Here is an 18,811-nt window from a genome sequence, read left to right as displayed (position 1 = left end):
GAAGATCCCACATACCGCAGAGCGGCTGGGCCCGTGAGCCATGGCTGCTGAGCCTGTGAGTCCGGAGCCTGTGCTCTGCAACGGGAGAGGCCACAACAGTGAGAGGCCCGCTTAACGCAAAAAAAAAAAAAAAAAATCTACAAACAAAAAATGCTGGAGAGGGTGTGGAGAAAAGGGAACCCTCCTGCACTGTTGGTGGGAACGTAAATTGATACAGCTACTATGGAGAACAGTATGGAGGTTCCTTAAAAAACTAAAAATAGAACTACTGCACGACCCAGCAGTCCCACTACTGGGCATATACCCTGAGAAAACCAGAATTCAAAAAGAACCATATACCACAATGTTCACTTCAGCACTCTTTACAATAGCCAGGACATGGAAGCAACCTAAGTGTCCGTCGACAGATGAATGGCTAAAGAAGATGTGGCACATATATACAATAGAATATTACTCAGCCATAAAAAGAAACGAAATTGAGGGGGCTTCCCTGGTGGCGCAGTGGTTGAAAATCTGCCTGCCAATGCAGGGGACACGGGTTCGAGCCCTGGTTTGGGAAGATCCTACATGCTACAGAGCAACTAGGCCCGTGAGCCACAATTACTGAGCCTGTGCGTCTGGAGCCTGTGCTACGCAACAAGAGAGGCCGCGATAGTGAGAGGCCCGTGCACCGCGATGAAGAGTGGCCCCCGCTTGCCGCAACTAGAGAAAGCTCTAGCACAGAAACGAAGACCCAACACAGCCAAAAGTAAAATTAATTAATTTAAAAAAAGAAACGAAATTGAATTATGCGTAGTGAGTTAAAAAAAATGGTTCTGAAGAACCTAGGGGCAGGACAGGAATAAAGACGCAGACGTAAAGAATGGACTTGAGGACACGGGGAGAGGGAAGGATAAGCTGGGATGAAGTGAGAGAGTGTCATGGACATATATACACTACCAAATGTAGAACGGATAGCTAGTGGGAAGCAGCCACATAGCTCAGGGAGATCAGCTCGGTGCTTTGTGACCACCTAGAGGGGTGGGATAGGGAGGGTGGGAGGGAGACGCAAGAGGGAGGAGATATGGGGACATATGTATATGTGTACCTGATTCACTTTGTTATAAAGCAGAAACTAACACATGATTGTAAAGCAATTATACTCCAATAAAGATGTTAAAAAAAAGAAAGAATCTTGAATAATTACTGCAATTTCTTATATTTTTGTCTTCCATTGTCCTTAAAAAAAAATCCAAGGAGAAACTTCACTTTAATGAGAAGACTTGTTTAAATTGAAGACACTCCTTTTTTTTAAATTAATTAATTAATATATTTATGGCTGTGTTGGGTCTTTGTTTCTGTACGAGGGCTTTCTCTAGTTGTGGCAAGCAGGGGCCACTCTAAATCGCGGTGCGCGGGCCTCTCACTATCGCGGCCTCTCTTGTTGCGGAGCACAGGCTCCAGACGCGCAGACTCAGTAATTGTGGCTCACGGGCCCAGTTGTTCCACGGCATGTGGGATCTTCCCAGACCAGGGCTCGAACCCCTGTCCCCTGCATTGGCAGGCAGATTCTCAACCACTGTGCCACCAGGGAAGCTCGAAGACACTTCTTTTAATTGAGAAAAGTTTCTCAGGGACCTCCCCCCTGGCAGTCCATTCGTTAAGACTTCAAGTTTCCAATGTGGGGTTGAAGGTGTGCTGGTTTGATCCCTGGTCAGGCAACTAGGATCCTACATGCTGTGTGGCGTGGTGTCGGGGGAGGGTGGGAGTTTCGCAATTAGTGCAGAAGGCTAATTTGGAGAAAAGTTGATTAGATATCACAGTAGTCTTATTGCATTCCTAAGAGAAACTCCTTGAAAGCCAGATCCAAGTTGACTTTTTGTTTTCACAAATTCATGTTCTAGATGAGAAGCTGTTTCAGAGTTGGCCCCCTGGTTCAGGAATGTTGCTCTCAGAGTTACTATTCAAGCAAATATGTGTCAGGGTCCCACTTCTGTCAGATAGGGTTGAACCCTCGCAGTAATGTGGTGTACCCCAAGAGCGTTGTCCCAGGACTAGGTGTTTAGTGGGCTTTGGGGTTTGTTATCCTGTGACTGGGCACTAATGGTTGCCTGTCTTTCAGCTTTCATGACGCTGGTGATCATTTTGCTGCACATGTTCTGGGGCATTGTGTTTTTTGATGGCTGTGAGAAGAAAAAGTGGTACACCCTGCTTGTAGTTCTTCTGACCCATCTACTGGTGTCAGCCCTGGTGAGTATTGCTACCGTGCTCAAACCGGTTTTTGGAGCTCAAGTCTGCATATCTAAAGTGGTAGATTCCACTTTGAGTGAAATACATGCTCATAGGAAAATGAGGAAATTCAGAAAAGTCAGTTAAAAGAATGAATGAATGAATGATAGATAAATCATCTTTCTTACCGTAGAAAGATAACAATTTGTTGGTTGATCTCATAAAAGTTTTTTGGTGTCTTATTTTGGTATGTGTCTTTCTTTTAATGGGTAGAGTCAAACTGAAATAGGCTTGCATTATGCTTATGTTATGTAACACATCTTAAAAAATTTCCATGTTATTATAAATCCTTTTAATATTTAAGTTTTAGTGGCTTTAGATCATTACATAAAGTTATAGTTTGCTTAACTGATTGATAACTTGTTTTTCTACTTTGGGTTATTATAATGCTGTCTGGAACAACTTTGTATGTGAAACTTTTTCAATTCATTGTTTACATTCCAAGGAATTGATTTTTGAAGTCAAATGATGTGAATATTTTTAAAGCCCTTGATGCAAATTGCTAAAATACTCTGTACAAGGGTTGTACTATTTTTATGCATTCTGATGAATGTCAAGAGTACCCATCTTACTCTCTCCTCACTGACATTATAATGCCAGTTTTCAAAAGTAATTTAAAAAGAATACTTGACTAGATGTATTGTTTAAGCACTGTTTAATGGTTTGGTCTTAGTTTAATTGTAACGTGTCATATACTTACATCAGAATTATCCCAGCCACTGCTTTGTCCAGGCCTTTATCATTTCTCACCTACAGTATTGAAAAGCTTCCTTCTGATGGTGTCCTGCCTCATGTGTCTCTCCTCTCCATCCATTTAGAGTTCATATCAGGTTTTCTTATACTGGGCTTCTTGTTCTCTGTTCCATCTAAAAAACAATCTCATTGCCTTTCTTACCTAAAACCTTTCAGTCATACAGGATACTAAAGTTACCCTTAATATGACGGCAGCTATGTAAAGTCAAATCTTTCTTTTTTTTAATTTTTAAATTTTATTTTATATATTTTTTATACAGCAGGTTCTTATAAGTCATCCATTTTATGCACATCAGTGTGTACATGTGAACCCCAGTCTCCCAATTCATCACCACCACTCCCACCTGCCGCTGCTTTCCCCCCTTGGTGTGCATACGTTTGTTCTCTACATGTGTGTCTCAATTTCTGCCCTGCAAACTGGTTCATCTGTACCATTTTTCTAGGTTCTACATATATGTGTTAATATACTATATTTGTTGTTCTCTTTCTGACTTACTTCACTCTGTATGACAGTCTCTAGTTCCATCCACGTCTCAACAAATGACCCAGTTTCGTTCCGTTTTATGGCTAATATTCCATTGTATATATGTACCACATCTTCTTTATCCATTCGTCTGTCGATGGGCATTTAGGTTGCTTCCATGACCTGGCTATTGTAAATAGTGCTGCAGTGAACATTGGGGTGCATGTGTCTTTTTGAATTATGGTTTTCTCAGCGTATATTCCAGTAGTGAGATTGCTGGATCATATGGTAATTCTATTTTTAGGTTTTTTTTGGGGGGGTACGCGGGCCTCTCATTGTTGTGGCCTCTTCCATTGCGGAGCACAGGCTCCGGATGCGCAGCCTCAGCGGCCATGGCTCACGGGCCCAGCTGCTCCGCGGCATGTGGGATCCTCCCGGACCGGGGCACGAGCCCATGTCCCCTGCATTGGCAGGCGGACTCTCAACCACTGCACCACCAGGGAAGCCCTATTTTTAGTTTTCTCAGGAACCTCCATACTGTTCTCCATAGTGGCTGTATCAATTTACATTCCCACCAACAGTGCAAGAGGGTTCCCTTTTCTCCACACCCTCTCCAGCATTTGTTATTTATAGATTTTCTGATGACGCCCATTCTAACTGGTGTGAGGTGGTACCTCATTGTAGTTTTGATTTGCATTTCTCTAATAATTAGTAATGTTGAGTAGCTTTTCATGTGCTTCTTGTCCATCTGTATGTCTTCTTTGGAGAAATGTCTATTTAGGTCTTCTGCCCATTTTTGGATTGGGTTGTTTGTTTTTTTAATATTGAGCTGCATGAGGTGTTTATATATTTTGGAGATTAATCCTTTGTCTGTTGATTCACTTGCAAATACTTTCTCCCATTTTAAGCATTGTCTTTTCGTCTTGCTTATGGTTTCCTTTGCTGTGCAAAAGCTTTGAAGTTTCATTAGGTCCCATTTGTTTATTTTTCTTTTTATTTCCATTACTCCAGGAGGTGATCAAAAAAGATCTTGCTGTGATTTATGTCAAAGAGTGTTCTTCCTATGTTTTCCTCTAAGAATTTTATAGTGTCTGGTCTTAATTTAGGTCTCTAATCCATTTTGAGTTTATTTTTGTGTATGGTGTTAGGGAGTGTTCTAATTTCATTCTTTTACATGTAGCTGTCCAGTTTTTCCAGCACCACTTATTGAAGAGACTGTCTTTTCTCCATTGTGTATCCTTGCCTTCTTTGTCATAGATTAGTTGACCATAGGTGCTTGGGTTTACCTCTGGGCTTTCTATCTTGTTCCATTGATCTATGTTTCTGTTTTTGTGCCAGTACCATATTGCCTTGATTACTGTAGCTTTGTAGTATAGTCTGAAGTCAGGGAGTCTGATTCCTCCAGCTCCGTTTTTTCCCTCAAGACCGCTTTGGCTATTTGGGGTCTTTTGTGTCTCCATACAAATTTTATGATTTTTTGTTCTAGTTCCATAAAAAATGCCATTGGTAATTTGATAGGGATTGCGTGGAATCTGTAGATTGCTTTGGGTAGTATAGTCATTTTCACAGTATTGATTCTTCCAATCCAAGAACATGGTATATCTCTCCATCTGTTGGTATCATCTTTAATTTCTTTCATCAGTGTCTTGTAGTTTTCTGCATACAGGTCTTTTGTCTCCCTAGGTAGGTTTATTCCTAGGTATTTTATTCTTTTTGTTGCAGTGGTAAATGGGAGTGTTTCCTTAATTTCTCTTTCAGATTTTTCATCATTAGTGTATAGGAATGCAAGAGATTTCTGTGCATTAATTTTGTATCCTGCAACTTTACCAAATTTATTGATTAGCTCTAGTAGTTTTCTGGTGGCATCTTTAGGATTCTTTACGTATAGTATCATGTCATCTGCAAACAGTGACAGTTTTACTTCTTCTTTTCCAATTTGTATTCATTTTATTTCTTTTTCTTCTCTGATTGCTGTGGCTAGGACTTCCAAAACTGTGTTGAATAATAGTGGTGAGAGTGGACATCCTTGTCTTGCTCCTGATCTTAGAGGAAATGCTTTCAGTTTTTCACCATTGAGAATGATGTTTGCTGTGGGCTTCTTGTATATGGCCTTTATTATGTTGAGGTAGGTTCCCTCTGCCCACTTTCTGGAGAGTTTTTATCATAAATGGGTGTTGAATTTTGTCAAAAGCTTTTTCTGCATCTATTGAGATGATCATATGGTTTTTATTCTTCAGTTTGTTAATATGGTGTATCATATTGATTGATTTGCGTTTATTGAAGAATTCTTGCATCCCTGGGATAAATCCCACTTGATCATGGTGTATGATCCTTTTAATGTGATGTTGGATTCTGTTTGCTGGTATTTTGTGGAGGATTTTTGCATCTATATTCATCAGTGATATTGGCCTGTAATTTTCTTTTTTTGTAGTATCCTTGTCTGGTTTTGGTATCAGGGTCATGGTGGCCTCATAGAATGAGTTTGGAAGTATTCCTTCCTCTGTAATTTTTTGGAAGAGTTTGAGAAGGATGGGTGTTAGCTCTTCTCTAAATGTTTGATAGAATTCACCTGTGAAGCCATCTGGTCCTGGACTTTTGTTTGTTGGAAGATTTTTGTTTCTGTTTTTTGTGGTACGCAGGCCTCTCACTTTTGTGGCCTCTCCCATTGCGGAGCACAGGCTCTGGACGCACAGGCTCAGCAGCCATGGCTCACGGGCCCAGCCACTCCGCGGCATGTGGGATCTTCCCAGACCGGGGCACGAACTCGTGTCCCCTGCATCAGCAGGCGGACTCTCAACCACTGCACCACCAGGGAAGCCCTGTTGGAAGATTTTTAATCACAGTTTCAATTTCATTATTTGTGACTGGTTTGTTCATATTTTCTATTTCTTCCTGGTTCAGTCTTGGAAGGTTATACCTTTCTAAGAATTTGTCCATTTCTTCCAGGTTGTCCATTTTATTGGCATAGAGTTGCTTGTAGTAGTCTCTTAGGATGCTTTGTATTTCTGTGGTGTCTGTTGTAACGTCTCCTTTTTCATTTCTAATTTTATTGATTTGAATCCTCTCCGTCTTGATGAGTCTGTTTAATGGTTTATCAATTTTGTTTATCTTCTCAAAGAACCAGCTTTTAGTTTTATTGATCTTTGCTATTGTTTGTTTCTATTTCATGTATTTCTGCTCTGATCTTTATGATTTCTTTCCTTCTGCTAACTTTGGGTTTTGTTTGTTCTTCTTTCTCTAGTTCCTTTAGGTGTAAGGTTAGATTGTTTGAGATTTTTCTTGTTTCTTGAGGTAGGCTTGTGTAGCTGTAAACTTCCCTCTTAGAACTGCTTATGCTGCATCCCATAGGTTTTGGATCGTTGTGTTTTCATTGTCATTTCTCTCTAGGTATTTTTTGATTTCCTCTTTGATTTCTTCAGTGATCTCTTGGTTATTTAGTAACGTATTGTTTAGCCTCCATGTGTTTGTGTTTTTTACGTTTTTTCCCCTGTAATTGATTTCTAATCTCATAGCATTATGATTAGAAAAGATGCTTGATATGATTTCAATTTTCTTAAATTTACTGAGCCTTGATTTGTGACCTAAGATGTGATCTATCCAGGAGAATGTTCTGTGTGCACTTGAGGAGAAAGTGTAATCTGCTGTTTTTGGATGGAATGTCCTATAAATATCAATTAAATCTATCTGGTCTATTGTGTCATCTAAAGCTTCTGTTTATTTATTTATTTTCATTGTGGATAATCTGTCCATTGGTGTAAGTGAGGTGTTAAAAGTCCCCCACTCTTATTGTGTTACTGTTGATTTCCTCTTTTATAGCTGTTATCAGTTGCCTTATGTATTGAAGTGCTTCTATGTTGGGTGCGTCTGTATTGATAATTGTTATATCTTCTTCTTGGATTGATCCCTTGATCATTATGTAGTGTCCTTCCTTGTCTCTTGTAACATTCTTTGTTTTAAAGTCTATTTTATCTGATATGAGTATTGCTACTCCAGCTTTCTTTTGATTTCTATTTGCATGGAATGTCTTTTTCCATCCCCTCACTTTCAGTCTGTATGTGTCCCTAGGTCTGAAGTGGGTCTCTTGTAGACAGCATATATATGGGTCTTGTTTTTGTATCCATTCAGCGAGTCTCTGTCTTTTGGTTGGAGCATTTAATCCATTCACGTTTAAGGTAATTATCGATATGTATGTTCCTATGACCATTTTCTTAATTGTTTTGGGTTTGTTTTTGTAGGTCCTTTCTTCTCTTGTGTTTCTCACTTAGAGAAGTTCCTTTAGCATTTGTTGTAGAGCTGGTTTGGTGGTGCTCAGTTCTCTTAGCTTTTGCTTGTCTGTAAAGCTTTTGATTTCTTCATCAAATCTGAATGAGATCCTTGCTGGGTAGAGTAATCTTGGTTGTAGGTTCTTCCCTTTCATCACTTTAAGTATATCATGCCACTCCCTTCTGGTTTGTAGAGTTTCTGCTGAGAAATCAGCTGTTAACCTTATTGGAGTTCCCTTGTATGTTATTTGTTGTTTTTCCCTTGCTGCTTTTTCTTTGTCTTTAATTTTTGCCTATTTGATTACTATGTGTCTTGGCGTGTTTCTCCTTGGGTTTTTCCTGTATGGGACTCTCTGCGCCTTTTGGACTTGGGTGACTATTTCCTTTCCCATGTTAGTTAAGTTTTCGACTATAATCTCTTCAAATATTTTCTCTGGTCCTTTCTCTCTGTCTTCTCCTTCTGGGACCCCTCTAATGCGAATGTTGTTGTGTTTAATGTTGTCCCAGCGGTCTCTTAGGCTGTTTTCATTTCTTTTCATTCTTTTTTCTTTATTCTGTTCTGTGGCAGTGAATTCCACCATTCTGTCTTCCAGGTCACTTATCTGTTCTTCTGCCTCAGTTATTCTGGTATTGATTCCTTCTAGTGTATTTTTCATTTCAGTTATTGTATTGTTCATCACTGTTTGTTTGTTCTTTAATTCTTCTAGGTCTTTGTTAAACATTTCTTGCATCTTCTCGATCTTTGCCTCCATTCTTTTTCCAAGGTTCTGGATCATCTTCACTGTCATTATTCTGAATTCTTTTTCTGGTAGGTTGCCTATCTCCATTTCATTTAGTTGTTTTTCTGGGGATTTATCTTGTTCCTTCATCTGGTACATAGCCCTCTGCCTTTTCATCTTGTCTGTCTTTCTGTGAATGTGGTTTTTGTTCCACAGGCTGCAGGATTGTAGTTCTTCTTGCTTCTACTGTCTGCCCTCTGGTGGATGTGGCTGTCTAAGAGGCTTGTGCAAGTTTCCTGATGGGAGGGACTGGTGGTGGGTAGAGCTGACTGTTGCTCTGGTGGGCAGAGCTCAGTAAAACTTAAGTTGGCTTGACTGCTGTTGGGTGGAGCTGGGTTCCCTCCCTGTTGGTTGTTTGGCCTGAGGCAACCCAACACTGGAGCCTACCTGGACTCTTTGGTGGGGCTGATGTCGGGACTCTAGGAGAGCTCACGCCAAGGAGTACTTCCTGGAACTTATGCTTGCCAGTGTCCTTGTCCCCATGGTGAGCCACAGCCACCCCCCACCTCTGCAGGAGACCCTGCAACACTAGCAGGTAGGTCTGGTTCAGTCTCCTATGGGGTCACTGCTCCTTCCTCTGGGTCCCGATATGCACACTACTTTGTGTGTGCCCTCGAAGAGTGGAGTCTCTGTTTCCCCCAGTCCTGTCGAAGTCCTGCAGTCAAATCCCACTAGCTTTCAAAGTCTGATTCTCTAGGAATTCCTCCTCCTGTTGCTGCACCCCCAGGTTGGGAAGCCTGACGTGGGTCTCAGAACCTTCACTCCAGTGGGTGGACTTCTGTGGTATAAGTGTTCTCCAGCCTGTGAGTCACCCACCCACCAGTTATGGGATTTGATTTTACTGTGATTGCGCCCCTCCTACTATCTCATTGTGGCTTCTCCTTTGTCTTTGGATGTGGGGTATCTTTTTTGGTGAGTTCCAGTGTCTTCCTGTCGATGATTGTCCAGCAGCTAGTTGTGATTCTGGTGTTCTTGCAAGCGGGCGTGGGAGCATGTCCTTCTACTCCGCCATCTTGGTTCAGGACCATAAATTCAAATCTTAATGGAAAAACCACTGGCGAGAGAGTGCGTTAAAATATTAACAGCTTTCATTTTTGGGTGGATTCTTTTATTCTTTATGGGTTTTGGCATGTTCCAAATTTTCTACTATGTACACTTTAATAAACAGAAAGGAAGTTGCAAGAAAAAGGAAATATCCTTTTTATGGATCCAATTGGCCATTCATTCATTTGACAAATAGCCTTCTATGTTCCAGGCACTGTTCTAGGCGAACAAAACAATTTAGTGAAAAAAACAAAGACCCTGCCTTTACCATCTAGTGCAGAGAGAGGCAGTAAGCAATAGACATAATAAAAAGTTTTATAGTATATTAAAATTGATAGGTGCTGTGGGAAAAAAGGGAAAGTAGAGCAGGTTAAAAGGGTTCCAGATTGTGTGGGCTGGGGATGTTGAATTTTGGAACTATGTAGTCAAAAGTAGGTTTCATTGTGAAGGTGACATTTGAACAAAAAAGTCAAGTTGGCCATGTGGCTGTCTGGAGAAATAGCATCCAAGACTAAAACAGCCAGTGGCAAAGTCCTAAGACTAAAGAACATGCTTGGCATGTTTATGGAAGTGAGGGTGACCAGAACCAGTAAGCCTGGGGAAGTTAGTAGCAGATACTGTCACAGATTTGAGGTTGGGGATGGAAGTAGAGGTTGGAAATGAGAAGCACATCTAGATAATGCAAGACTTGAGCTTTTTACTCTCAGTGAAATGGGAGTCATTGTAGGGTGTTGAGTACAGGGACATGACTTGAATCACGTTTTGAAAGGATCGTTTTGACTGCTGTGTTCAGAGTAGACTGTAACGGGGGAAGAGATTACAGTCATCAAGAGAAGGGTGGTGATAACTGGGGTGAGATAGCAGTGGAAATAATGAGAAATGTTCAGATTCAGGACATATTTCTGAAAGTAGAGCCAACAGTATTTCCTGACAGACTGGATAAGGCAAGGGAGAGAAAGAAGAGGAGCCAAGGATGTCTTCAGAGTTTTGGGCCTGGATAGCTAGAAGGATGGAGTTGCCATCAGCTGGGATGGAGAAGCTTGTGAGGGATATCAGGAGTTCTCCTTGGGCACGTTACCGTGGGGGCGCCTATTGGACATTCAAGTGGAGAAGGCAGTTAGGCAGTTGGATGAAAAAGTCTGGAGTTTGGGAGAGAAATCCAGGCTCGAAGAGATGAGTACAAGAAGTGAGTATCAGACAAGAGAAGAGGCCCAAGGACTAAGGCCTGGGGCATTTCAGCCTTGAGGTTGGGGCAAGAAGAGGAGCCAGCAAAGGAGACTGAGAAGGAGCAACTTAGTGAAGTAGAAGAGCAGCAGGAGCCAGGTGTCCTGAAGCCAGGTGTGTTGGGGAGGAGAGGGCGATGAGCTGTAGCAGAGGCCAGTGGAGTGAAACCCAGACTTCTTTCTTTGACATAAGCCTCTTACTGATTTTACTGGTGCACAACGTACTCTTGCTGCTCCCCATAGTTCACACCATACCCTCCATCTAAATTGATCCAGTGTGGCTCCCCAGCAGGGAGTGCCTTTGTTCGCGCTGTTTTATCTGCAATGACTGCTAACCTAGGTCAGTTTGGAAAACTCCTGAGCATTTCATGTGAGGCCTCCCTGGAAAAGGTGCACATTTCTGACTCAGCAGTATCACTAGCCCTTATTTATAGCTGTGTTATAACCCCCCTCCCCGGCCAGCATTATTTTATTTGATACAGTTTTTACATCTACCTCTCTAATTAGAGTTTGATCATCAGTGATGGGACCTTATCTTGTCACTCTTGGTATCCTGAATCCAAGGGCATGTGCAGGCAGGGTGAGGGTGAGGACAGTGAGGTGCCTTGGAGGCCCTCCCCCTGCTGCCGCTGCTGGGCAGAGGTGACAAACTGACCCAGTCAGAGCCTCTTGTTTGTTAAGAAGAACCCATCTCCCCACCTTACCCTGGCCCAGCACAGGAAGTATCCTTTCTTCTGTCAAAGGCCAGTCCCTCCACTTGGGCTTTAGACCTAATTCCTTCCTACTTAAGGACTTTACTCCTTTGACTGTGCCCTCTCTCCTACATCACCAGCCTATCCCTCTCTTCACCAGCATATAGACATATCTTAAATAAAACTCTTCATTGTTGCCTATTCTCCTTCGAGCTATGACTTTTTTTTCTGGTTCCCATTGCAGCAAAATTTCTCAAAGAGTTGTCTCCGCAAACTCTGTCTCTGCTTCTTCTCTCATGCTTCTAGCACATTTTGCCTTCTGTTCAACCACCCTTCTAAGACTGCTTTATTTTTTTATACAGCAGGTTCTTTTTAACTCCAAGTCTTTTAAGCTTGGTCTTCCTCAAGTCTTTTTGTATCTCATTAAATAGCACCACCATTTACCTAGAGCCAGAAACATGGAAGTCATTCTTGGCCTCTCCCTTTCCCTCACATTCCATCCACCAGCAACTCCCATCAGTTCCTATCATCTGCTCTCTCCATCTCTACCACCATCACCCTGGACTAAATCACCAACCTGTACTCTCCTCATTCAGTGCAGAGTCTTCCTAACTAGTCTCCCTGCTTTCACCATAGCCGTTGTGGAGCACAGGCTCCGGACACACAGGCTCAGAGGCCATGGCTCACGGGCCCAGCCGTTCCGCGGCATGTGGGATCTTCCCAGACCGGGGCACGAACCCGCATCCCCTGCATCGGCAGGAGGACTCTCAACCACTGCGCCACCAGGGAAACCCCCTACACATCATTTATATCAACTCTCAGGTTCTCAGCAATGAACTCTTTGCCCTCCTTTGGTTCCCTCCCTTGGTCTACACCAGGCTGGCTCTCTCCTCCTCCTGTAAGTCTCAGATTAAATGCTGATTCCTCAGTGCCTTCCTTGACCCCCCCCACCCCAGGTAGATCGCCTTGTTCTTACCTATGCTAGCACCATCTCAGTTGTAGTTATTCTGTCCTAGCATTCATCACAATTTGGAATTATTTGTTTCTTCATTCATTACTTGTCTCCCTTACTGGTATATAAGCTCCATTAGGATAGGCACTGTGGTCTTCACTAGTACCTCGCAGCATCTCATCAGCAGTTTTTAAATGAACTTTTGGAACCCTCAGCAGTTGTGCAGCTGAAAAAGATGCTGTTCCCTCACGTTCCCTTAATACTAAGGATTTTTACTAAAGTAACCTGGACTTGTCTCACTTTCTTGCTAACTCTAAGAGCCAATTAACACAGAAATAGTTAAAAACTGGGCCCTGGTTATGTAACATCTATCTTCTGTTGGGTATTTCATTAGGTCTGCCTTCTGATTACCTTCTACGGTTGCCATTTGAATATATTGGGTTGGTCAAAAAGTTCCTTCGGTTTTTACGTCAAAATAAAAGATACATATTTCATTTTCACCAAGAACTTTATTGAACAGCGTGTTCACTGTTCTGTTCCACTATCTTTTGCTATTTTTCAGGCAACTTCATAATTCTGTCTTCCTAAAACTGATTATCTTTTTGAGCAAAGAACTGCTCCAGGTGCCTTTTACAGTCTTCCAGGGAATTGAAATTTTATCCATTAAGAGAATTTTGTGAAGACCGAAATAAATGGAAATCCAAAGCTGCAATGTGTGGTGAATACAGCGGAAGAATCAGAACTTCCCAGCCAGGCTCTAACAACTTTTGCCTGGTCATCAAAGAAACATGTTGTCTTGCATTATCCTGATGGAAGATTATGCTTTTTCTGTTGACTCATTGCTGACGCTTTTCTTTGAGTGCTGCTTTCAGTTGGTCTAATTGGGAGCAGTACTTGTTGGAATTAATCGTTTGGTTTTCCGGAAGGAGCTCGTAATAAAGGACTCCCTTCCAGTCCCACCATCTACACATCACCTTCTTTGGATGAAGACCAGCCTTTGGTGTGGTTGGTGGTGGTTCATTTTGCTTGCCCCACGATCTCTTCCATTCCACACTGTCGTACAGTATCCACTTTTCACTGCCCATCACAATTGGTTTTAAAAACGAGACGTTTTCATTACGTTTAAGTAGAGAATCGCATGCGGAAATACGGTCAAGAAGGTTTTTTTCACTTATGTGGAGCCCAAACATGAAAGCGATTAACATAACCAAGCTGGTGCAAGTGATTTTCAGTGCTTGATTTGGATATTTTGAGTATGTCAGCTATCTGCTGCGTGGTATAAAATTGATTGTTGTCAGTTAATGTCTTGATTTCATTGCTATCGACTTCAACTGGTCTACCCAACTGTGGGGCATGGTCCAGTGAGAAATCTCCAAAAAGAAACTTTGCCCACAACTTTTGACACGTTCGATCAGTCACAGCACCTTTTCCATACACTGCACAAATCTTTTTTTGCATTTCGGTTGCGTTTTTACCTTTCTTGAAATAATAAAGCATAATATGCTGAAAATGTTGCTTTTTTTCTTCCATCTTCAGTATTAAAATGGCTACACAAAAAGTCACCAATTTTGATAAGTCTTTTTTTAAACGCACGCTGATATGACAGCTGTCACATACAATCTAACAAAATTGTTTTGAATGAAGCTAAAGACAACTAAGTGCTACTAGAGCCATCTTACGGGAAAAAAAACGAACCTTTGGCCAACCCAGTATTTTCTCTCCGTAGACCCAAAGAGAAGCTTGGCGGCCAGGTTACAGTTCCCACCTCTAAAAAGCTGTCCTTTTGCTCAAGGCAAATAAACTCTACGTCTCAGCCTTCCTGCATCTTCACCAGCCCTGGGCACTTCCCTGCCCATCCTCAGCTAGACAGAGATGACCCCTGCGTCACTCTAGTCAAAAGCTCTCCTACACCCAGCATCTTTTCACTCTGGGAGCCAGATCTGGCTTCACTTTTCCTAGCTGCCTAGCCTGTCGAGTCCTTAAATCTGAGATCGTTCTTCTATGAAATGGGCCCTTAGCTCACAGGTTATCATCGTGGAACTGGAATGTGTGACCCAGGTGATAAGTCCACAGCACAGCACGTCGGGCACGCTCGATGGCCCTTCCTGCTGCTGCCCTCAACGTGCCGCGTGTGCCATGGAGACCAACACGGAAGACTTGGGGAAGCTGGGACAACACTAACTCTGCCCCATGTGGCATTGATTGTTATCAGGACTATTCTCAGATACCCTGTGCCAGAACCTGTCACGAGCGCCTTACTGGTGTTATTTTAGCTTCACCTCAGTCCCATTTCACTTACACAGAAACAGACTTACGGGCTAGTGTCTGTTGACTAGGTTAGTCCTATGTGTCTTTGTGGGTGCATGACATACATCGTATGTTTGGTGGAACACACCTCAGCTATTGAAAGTGTTTCATATTTTCCTTTTCCTTTGGTTAATCCACATGTTTAATAAGCTTGCTGTTATTTTCCCCTTGCAGACCTTCATAAGTCCTTATTCTGGATTAAATCTGGTGTTGGCATACATCATCCTGGTGCTCACGGGCATCTGGGCCTTCTTTGTTTCTGGAGGCAGCTGCCGAAGCCTGAAACTCTGCCTGCTTTGCCAAGACAAGGACTCCCTCCTCTTCAACCAGCGCTCCAGATAACCTCCAAGGACCAGCGCTTCTCAAACAGTAAGCTGCCTCTTTAGAGGAAGCGCAGTGGTGCCTTTTTCTAAAAATCCCTTTTCCTGGTGGAATTAGAAAAAACCAAACTATCTAGATACAGCATGGCTTTCATGCAACAGCTTTCTGAAAGGGATTCATCCGTGGTGTGCAGCCAGGCTGCACATTAGAAAGAACTACCTGGGGAAGCATAAAGAATACTGATTTCTGGACTGCACCCTCCAGATTTAATTGGTCTGGGCATTTGGTGATTTTTTAAAACTTCCCAGATGACTCCGATGTGCAGCCAGGTTGACAACCATCGGTGTCCAAACAGGAACTTCCTGAGAACGCCGTAAGTGAATAAGAATCAGATGTTTAGCTGTCTCTTAACTCAGCCTGCTTTGGGCAAGTGAGTATCTGAAGGTGAAATCCTGGTTAGCCTTTGTCGTTTCGAGTTTTGAAGTCACAGAAGGCTAAAGGGCTATTATCTCTGTGAACTGTTGTCACATCCTTCACTGGTACCCTGTTTTATGAGAACATGGTAGGCCGTGCTTCTAAATATAATAATACATTGCACTGACTAACTATGATCATTTAACCAAAGTAAGCTATTGATTAATAGACTGTATTTTCCTCTAGTTTTTTCGTTCTCGATTTTGCTTGTTTGAAGCATTACATGACATTACATTTTTGAGCATAGATTATGTTTCTTTAATTAAAAACGAATTATTTTCCAACTTCCTGGGAAGATGATATAAAACCAAGAATCTTTGTGCAACTTCTGTAAGTCTTTCCTGGGCTCGAGGCTTTCCATGGGCTCTGCCCCAAGGCAGTGTTTACCAGCTGAGTGCTTGCTGCCGGACTAGTTGAGGTGAAGCCTGTTGTTCTATCTCTGAGCAGCTCTGCAGGTTGCTGAGTGATGTACCCTGGAACAAGCTTCACTGGAGCTGGCAGAAGTTTACGAAAAGCAGGAGGAAAACAAGCTAGTAGGGTGGTGTTGACGCTTATAATTTGCTCCTGTGATATTAACTAATACTTCTCCCCAGATGGTGTAGTGAAAAATTTGACATACGACTAAAACTGCCAAATTCACGCTTTTAACATAGCCCATATAATCTTTAGATCTTGTAAATGTCTCTGGGTTTTGCTGACAGCTACAGCATTCCCTTTATAGGAATATCTAAGATCTTGGTTCAGCTTCCAAACAATGCTTTTTGTTTCCTTTGTAAAGAGCAGTTCTTCCCAGTTGATGGCTTTTAGGAAGATGATGGTGTGAAATGTAAATTCCCTACACATTTAAGTGAGAAGCTCAGTGAATCCCGTATGTGCAGTACAACCGCCAAAAGAAATAGAAGCAGCAAATGAGAGGGCTCACCAGTGACGTGACAGATGGGAGAATTTGACAATACTGTGGTGGGGAAGAATAACAGACATGTTTAAAATGGAAACGCAGCCAGTATTTTGGGTTAGCCACACATCATTCCAGGGACCAGAACCTTACATGTGAACTAGACCTTTATCAGAGAAATCCCCTCTCATGTTTAAATTATTTGAATTTTTCAATCTAGGGATTCAGGAGGAATAGGGTTTCTAGCAAGGCTGTAAACGGTTCCATAAGCAATTATAGTTATTCCGCTAAAGCTTACTTCAGCACTAATACCGATGTTTTTGCTGGGGTTTACAATTTTCCACCTTTTTACAAGATTTTCTTTAAACTAGGTGAGTCGTAGGAGATTCAAGGACATAGAGACTGAATAGTGAAATCTATTGTGCAGAGTTGAGGGGAACAAGATACCCACTGAACTGGGCTTCATTCCTATTGGAGCGTGGTGTTCTTTGATGAACAGGATAAGAAAAATATAGAGTTGGTTATTACTGTTGACATACACATCTCTTAAACGGATAGTCTGGTTAAATATTTGCTGATCTGTAAAGTATAGAAATATCTGAGAATATTAATATTACTCATGCTTGAGCTCTGAGGATGTCCTGTGTGCATTAATAGTTTAATATTAAGTAAGGAATCTGGGGTATTGTGACATCTCATTTATAAAAGCATCTCGGGCAGGAAGAAAATTTTCTTTGATGGTGAGACTGTTGTCTTAGCTTTATTTAATAGTTTATTTAATAATCCTTGATTACCTATGAATAGAGGAACTTTGTAATTCCTTATTTCTCTTGCGAGCATTGCCATAGTCAGCTTAGGCACTGTTATTGCAAGTAGCCTTGTTTGCCTAATGCCAAGGAAGCCCAGGGGGAGAGTAGTCTTCCTCTGTTGTGTGTATATATTGAGGTGTGCTTTATTTTTTTAATTTTTATTTTTTGTGTTTGTTATCTCTACTGAGCTTTCTGAGCCCTGATAGTATTTGGAGAGGAGCTGTTGGTGGTAATCTTGTTTGTATGTTCTCCTCCACACGGGGCTTTCTCAGTTTGGAGGGAAGTGTGGCTATAGTTAAAGCTGACCTTGGAATGTGAATGCTGTTGCAGCACCTGACTCTGTTGCCATGTGAGGAATTGAGATCAGTTTTGGTTCTCTAAGAAATTTGTGTTTATTTGTAACTCATCTGAATTAGCAGTTGTAATGGGAGGAGTTTCGTTACCCTTGATCCTAGCCTGTGTGACTGGCAATATAGTAGCAGCCTCTTTTCGAGCAGCTTAGTGAAAACATGGCTGAAAGGAATAAATGGTGTCTGAAGACTGTATAGAAGATGGCTTTTGTTCTCAATGTTAATATTTTTCTTCTCAAGCACATTTCCTTGTTTGCTGAGAGTGGCAGGTACACGTCAAAAATGCTAGGTGTCCTTATCCTGTAGAGTTGGTACAGGATAAGGAGTCATGACAGAAGCTTCCTCTTACCTGGTCCTCTTCCTGATCGCCTCAAACTAGCCCCAAGACGTGGATTAATGGTCAGAGTGGACCTGAGGGCTCCGCGGAAGCCAGGGTGGCAGCCTGTCTCAGGCATCAGCAGCCCACTCCCTGGGACGAGCTCCCTGAGAGTGCTAGCTTTCTATTTGGCTAAGTGTTTCCTAGGCTGCACCATTCCTAACTCCAGGTAGATAGATGTCACAACAAAACAATCTCAAAGTTCTTTGCTTAGAGCACTTTGTTTATGATTGCGATGTTTACATTTCTCATTTAATAAAAGACTTTACTGCATTCCGTTATATTTTAGTGTTTAGAGGGGTGGGTACCGTCTCTATGTACAGTATGTATCGTTTTATATAAGTTATACTGTTATGTCATGTATACTTGCAATGTCAGACCTTGTGTCCCATACACAATGCAATAGACTCTTTCCAGAGCTGTATTTTTCAGTAAACAATAAAAAGATTGTTTGTCACTACTTGTTTCTCATGTTTCCTCTTCTTTGGAATAGTGTATCCTGCAGTATTTGTTTTACAATTTTTGTCTCTTATAAAACTTGGCTGTACATTATGTTATTTGTCACTGGTCAGCTCGGAGACTCTTTTCAAAGAGAAATCTTTGTTATCTGATTTAAAATTTATAAGGCCTGTTTCGTTTCTGTGTGTTCAGAAGCAGTTTGGTGCAGAGAAGTTCCTTGAGGTGTCATAAACCAAATGGAGGAGAATCCTCAAAGGTCCTGGAAGCCCTTGAAAAGTCTCCTAAGTAACTGTAAAATAGTGAATGTATAAACCATCATGGAATACTGGCTGAAGGTGGGAGTTGGTTGACTAGGAGAGTACAATTTAGTTTCTACCCAGTGAC

The 18,811-nt window shown here is 41.8% G+C and overlaps 1 protein-coding gene across 2 annotated transcripts in view; it reads left to right on the top strand.

The window, feature by feature from the left end:
• APH1B (aph-1 homolog B, gamma-secretase subunit) overlaps positions 1-18,811 on the top strand; it is a 95,439-nt gene that overhangs the window by 11,209 nt on the left and 65,419 nt on the right. The window contains exons 5-6 of one of the 2 annotated variants that reach the window (XM_030878939.3): positions 2,102-2,229; positions 14,918-15,112. In XM_030878939.3, coding sequence (XP_030734799.1) covers positions 2,102-2,229; positions 14,918-15,085 — 296 coding nt within the window. In that variant the 3' untranslated portion in view covers positions 15,086-15,112. Of the gene's footprint in view, positions 1-2,101; positions 2,230-14,917; positions 18,423-18,811 lie in introns of those variants that run through there. The other variant, XM_030878938.3, reaches the window with a different exon arrangement.

The sequence above is a fragment of the Globicephala melas genome, chromosome 2, assembly GCF_963455315.2.
Source record: "Globicephala melas chromosome 2, mGloMel1.2, whole genome shotgun sequence".
NCBI lineage: Eukaryota > Metazoa > Chordata > Mammalia > Artiodactyla > Delphinidae > Globicephala > Globicephala melas.
Note: the sequence above shows the minus strand (reverse complement) of the source record. Positions and strands in the feature narration are given on the sequence as shown.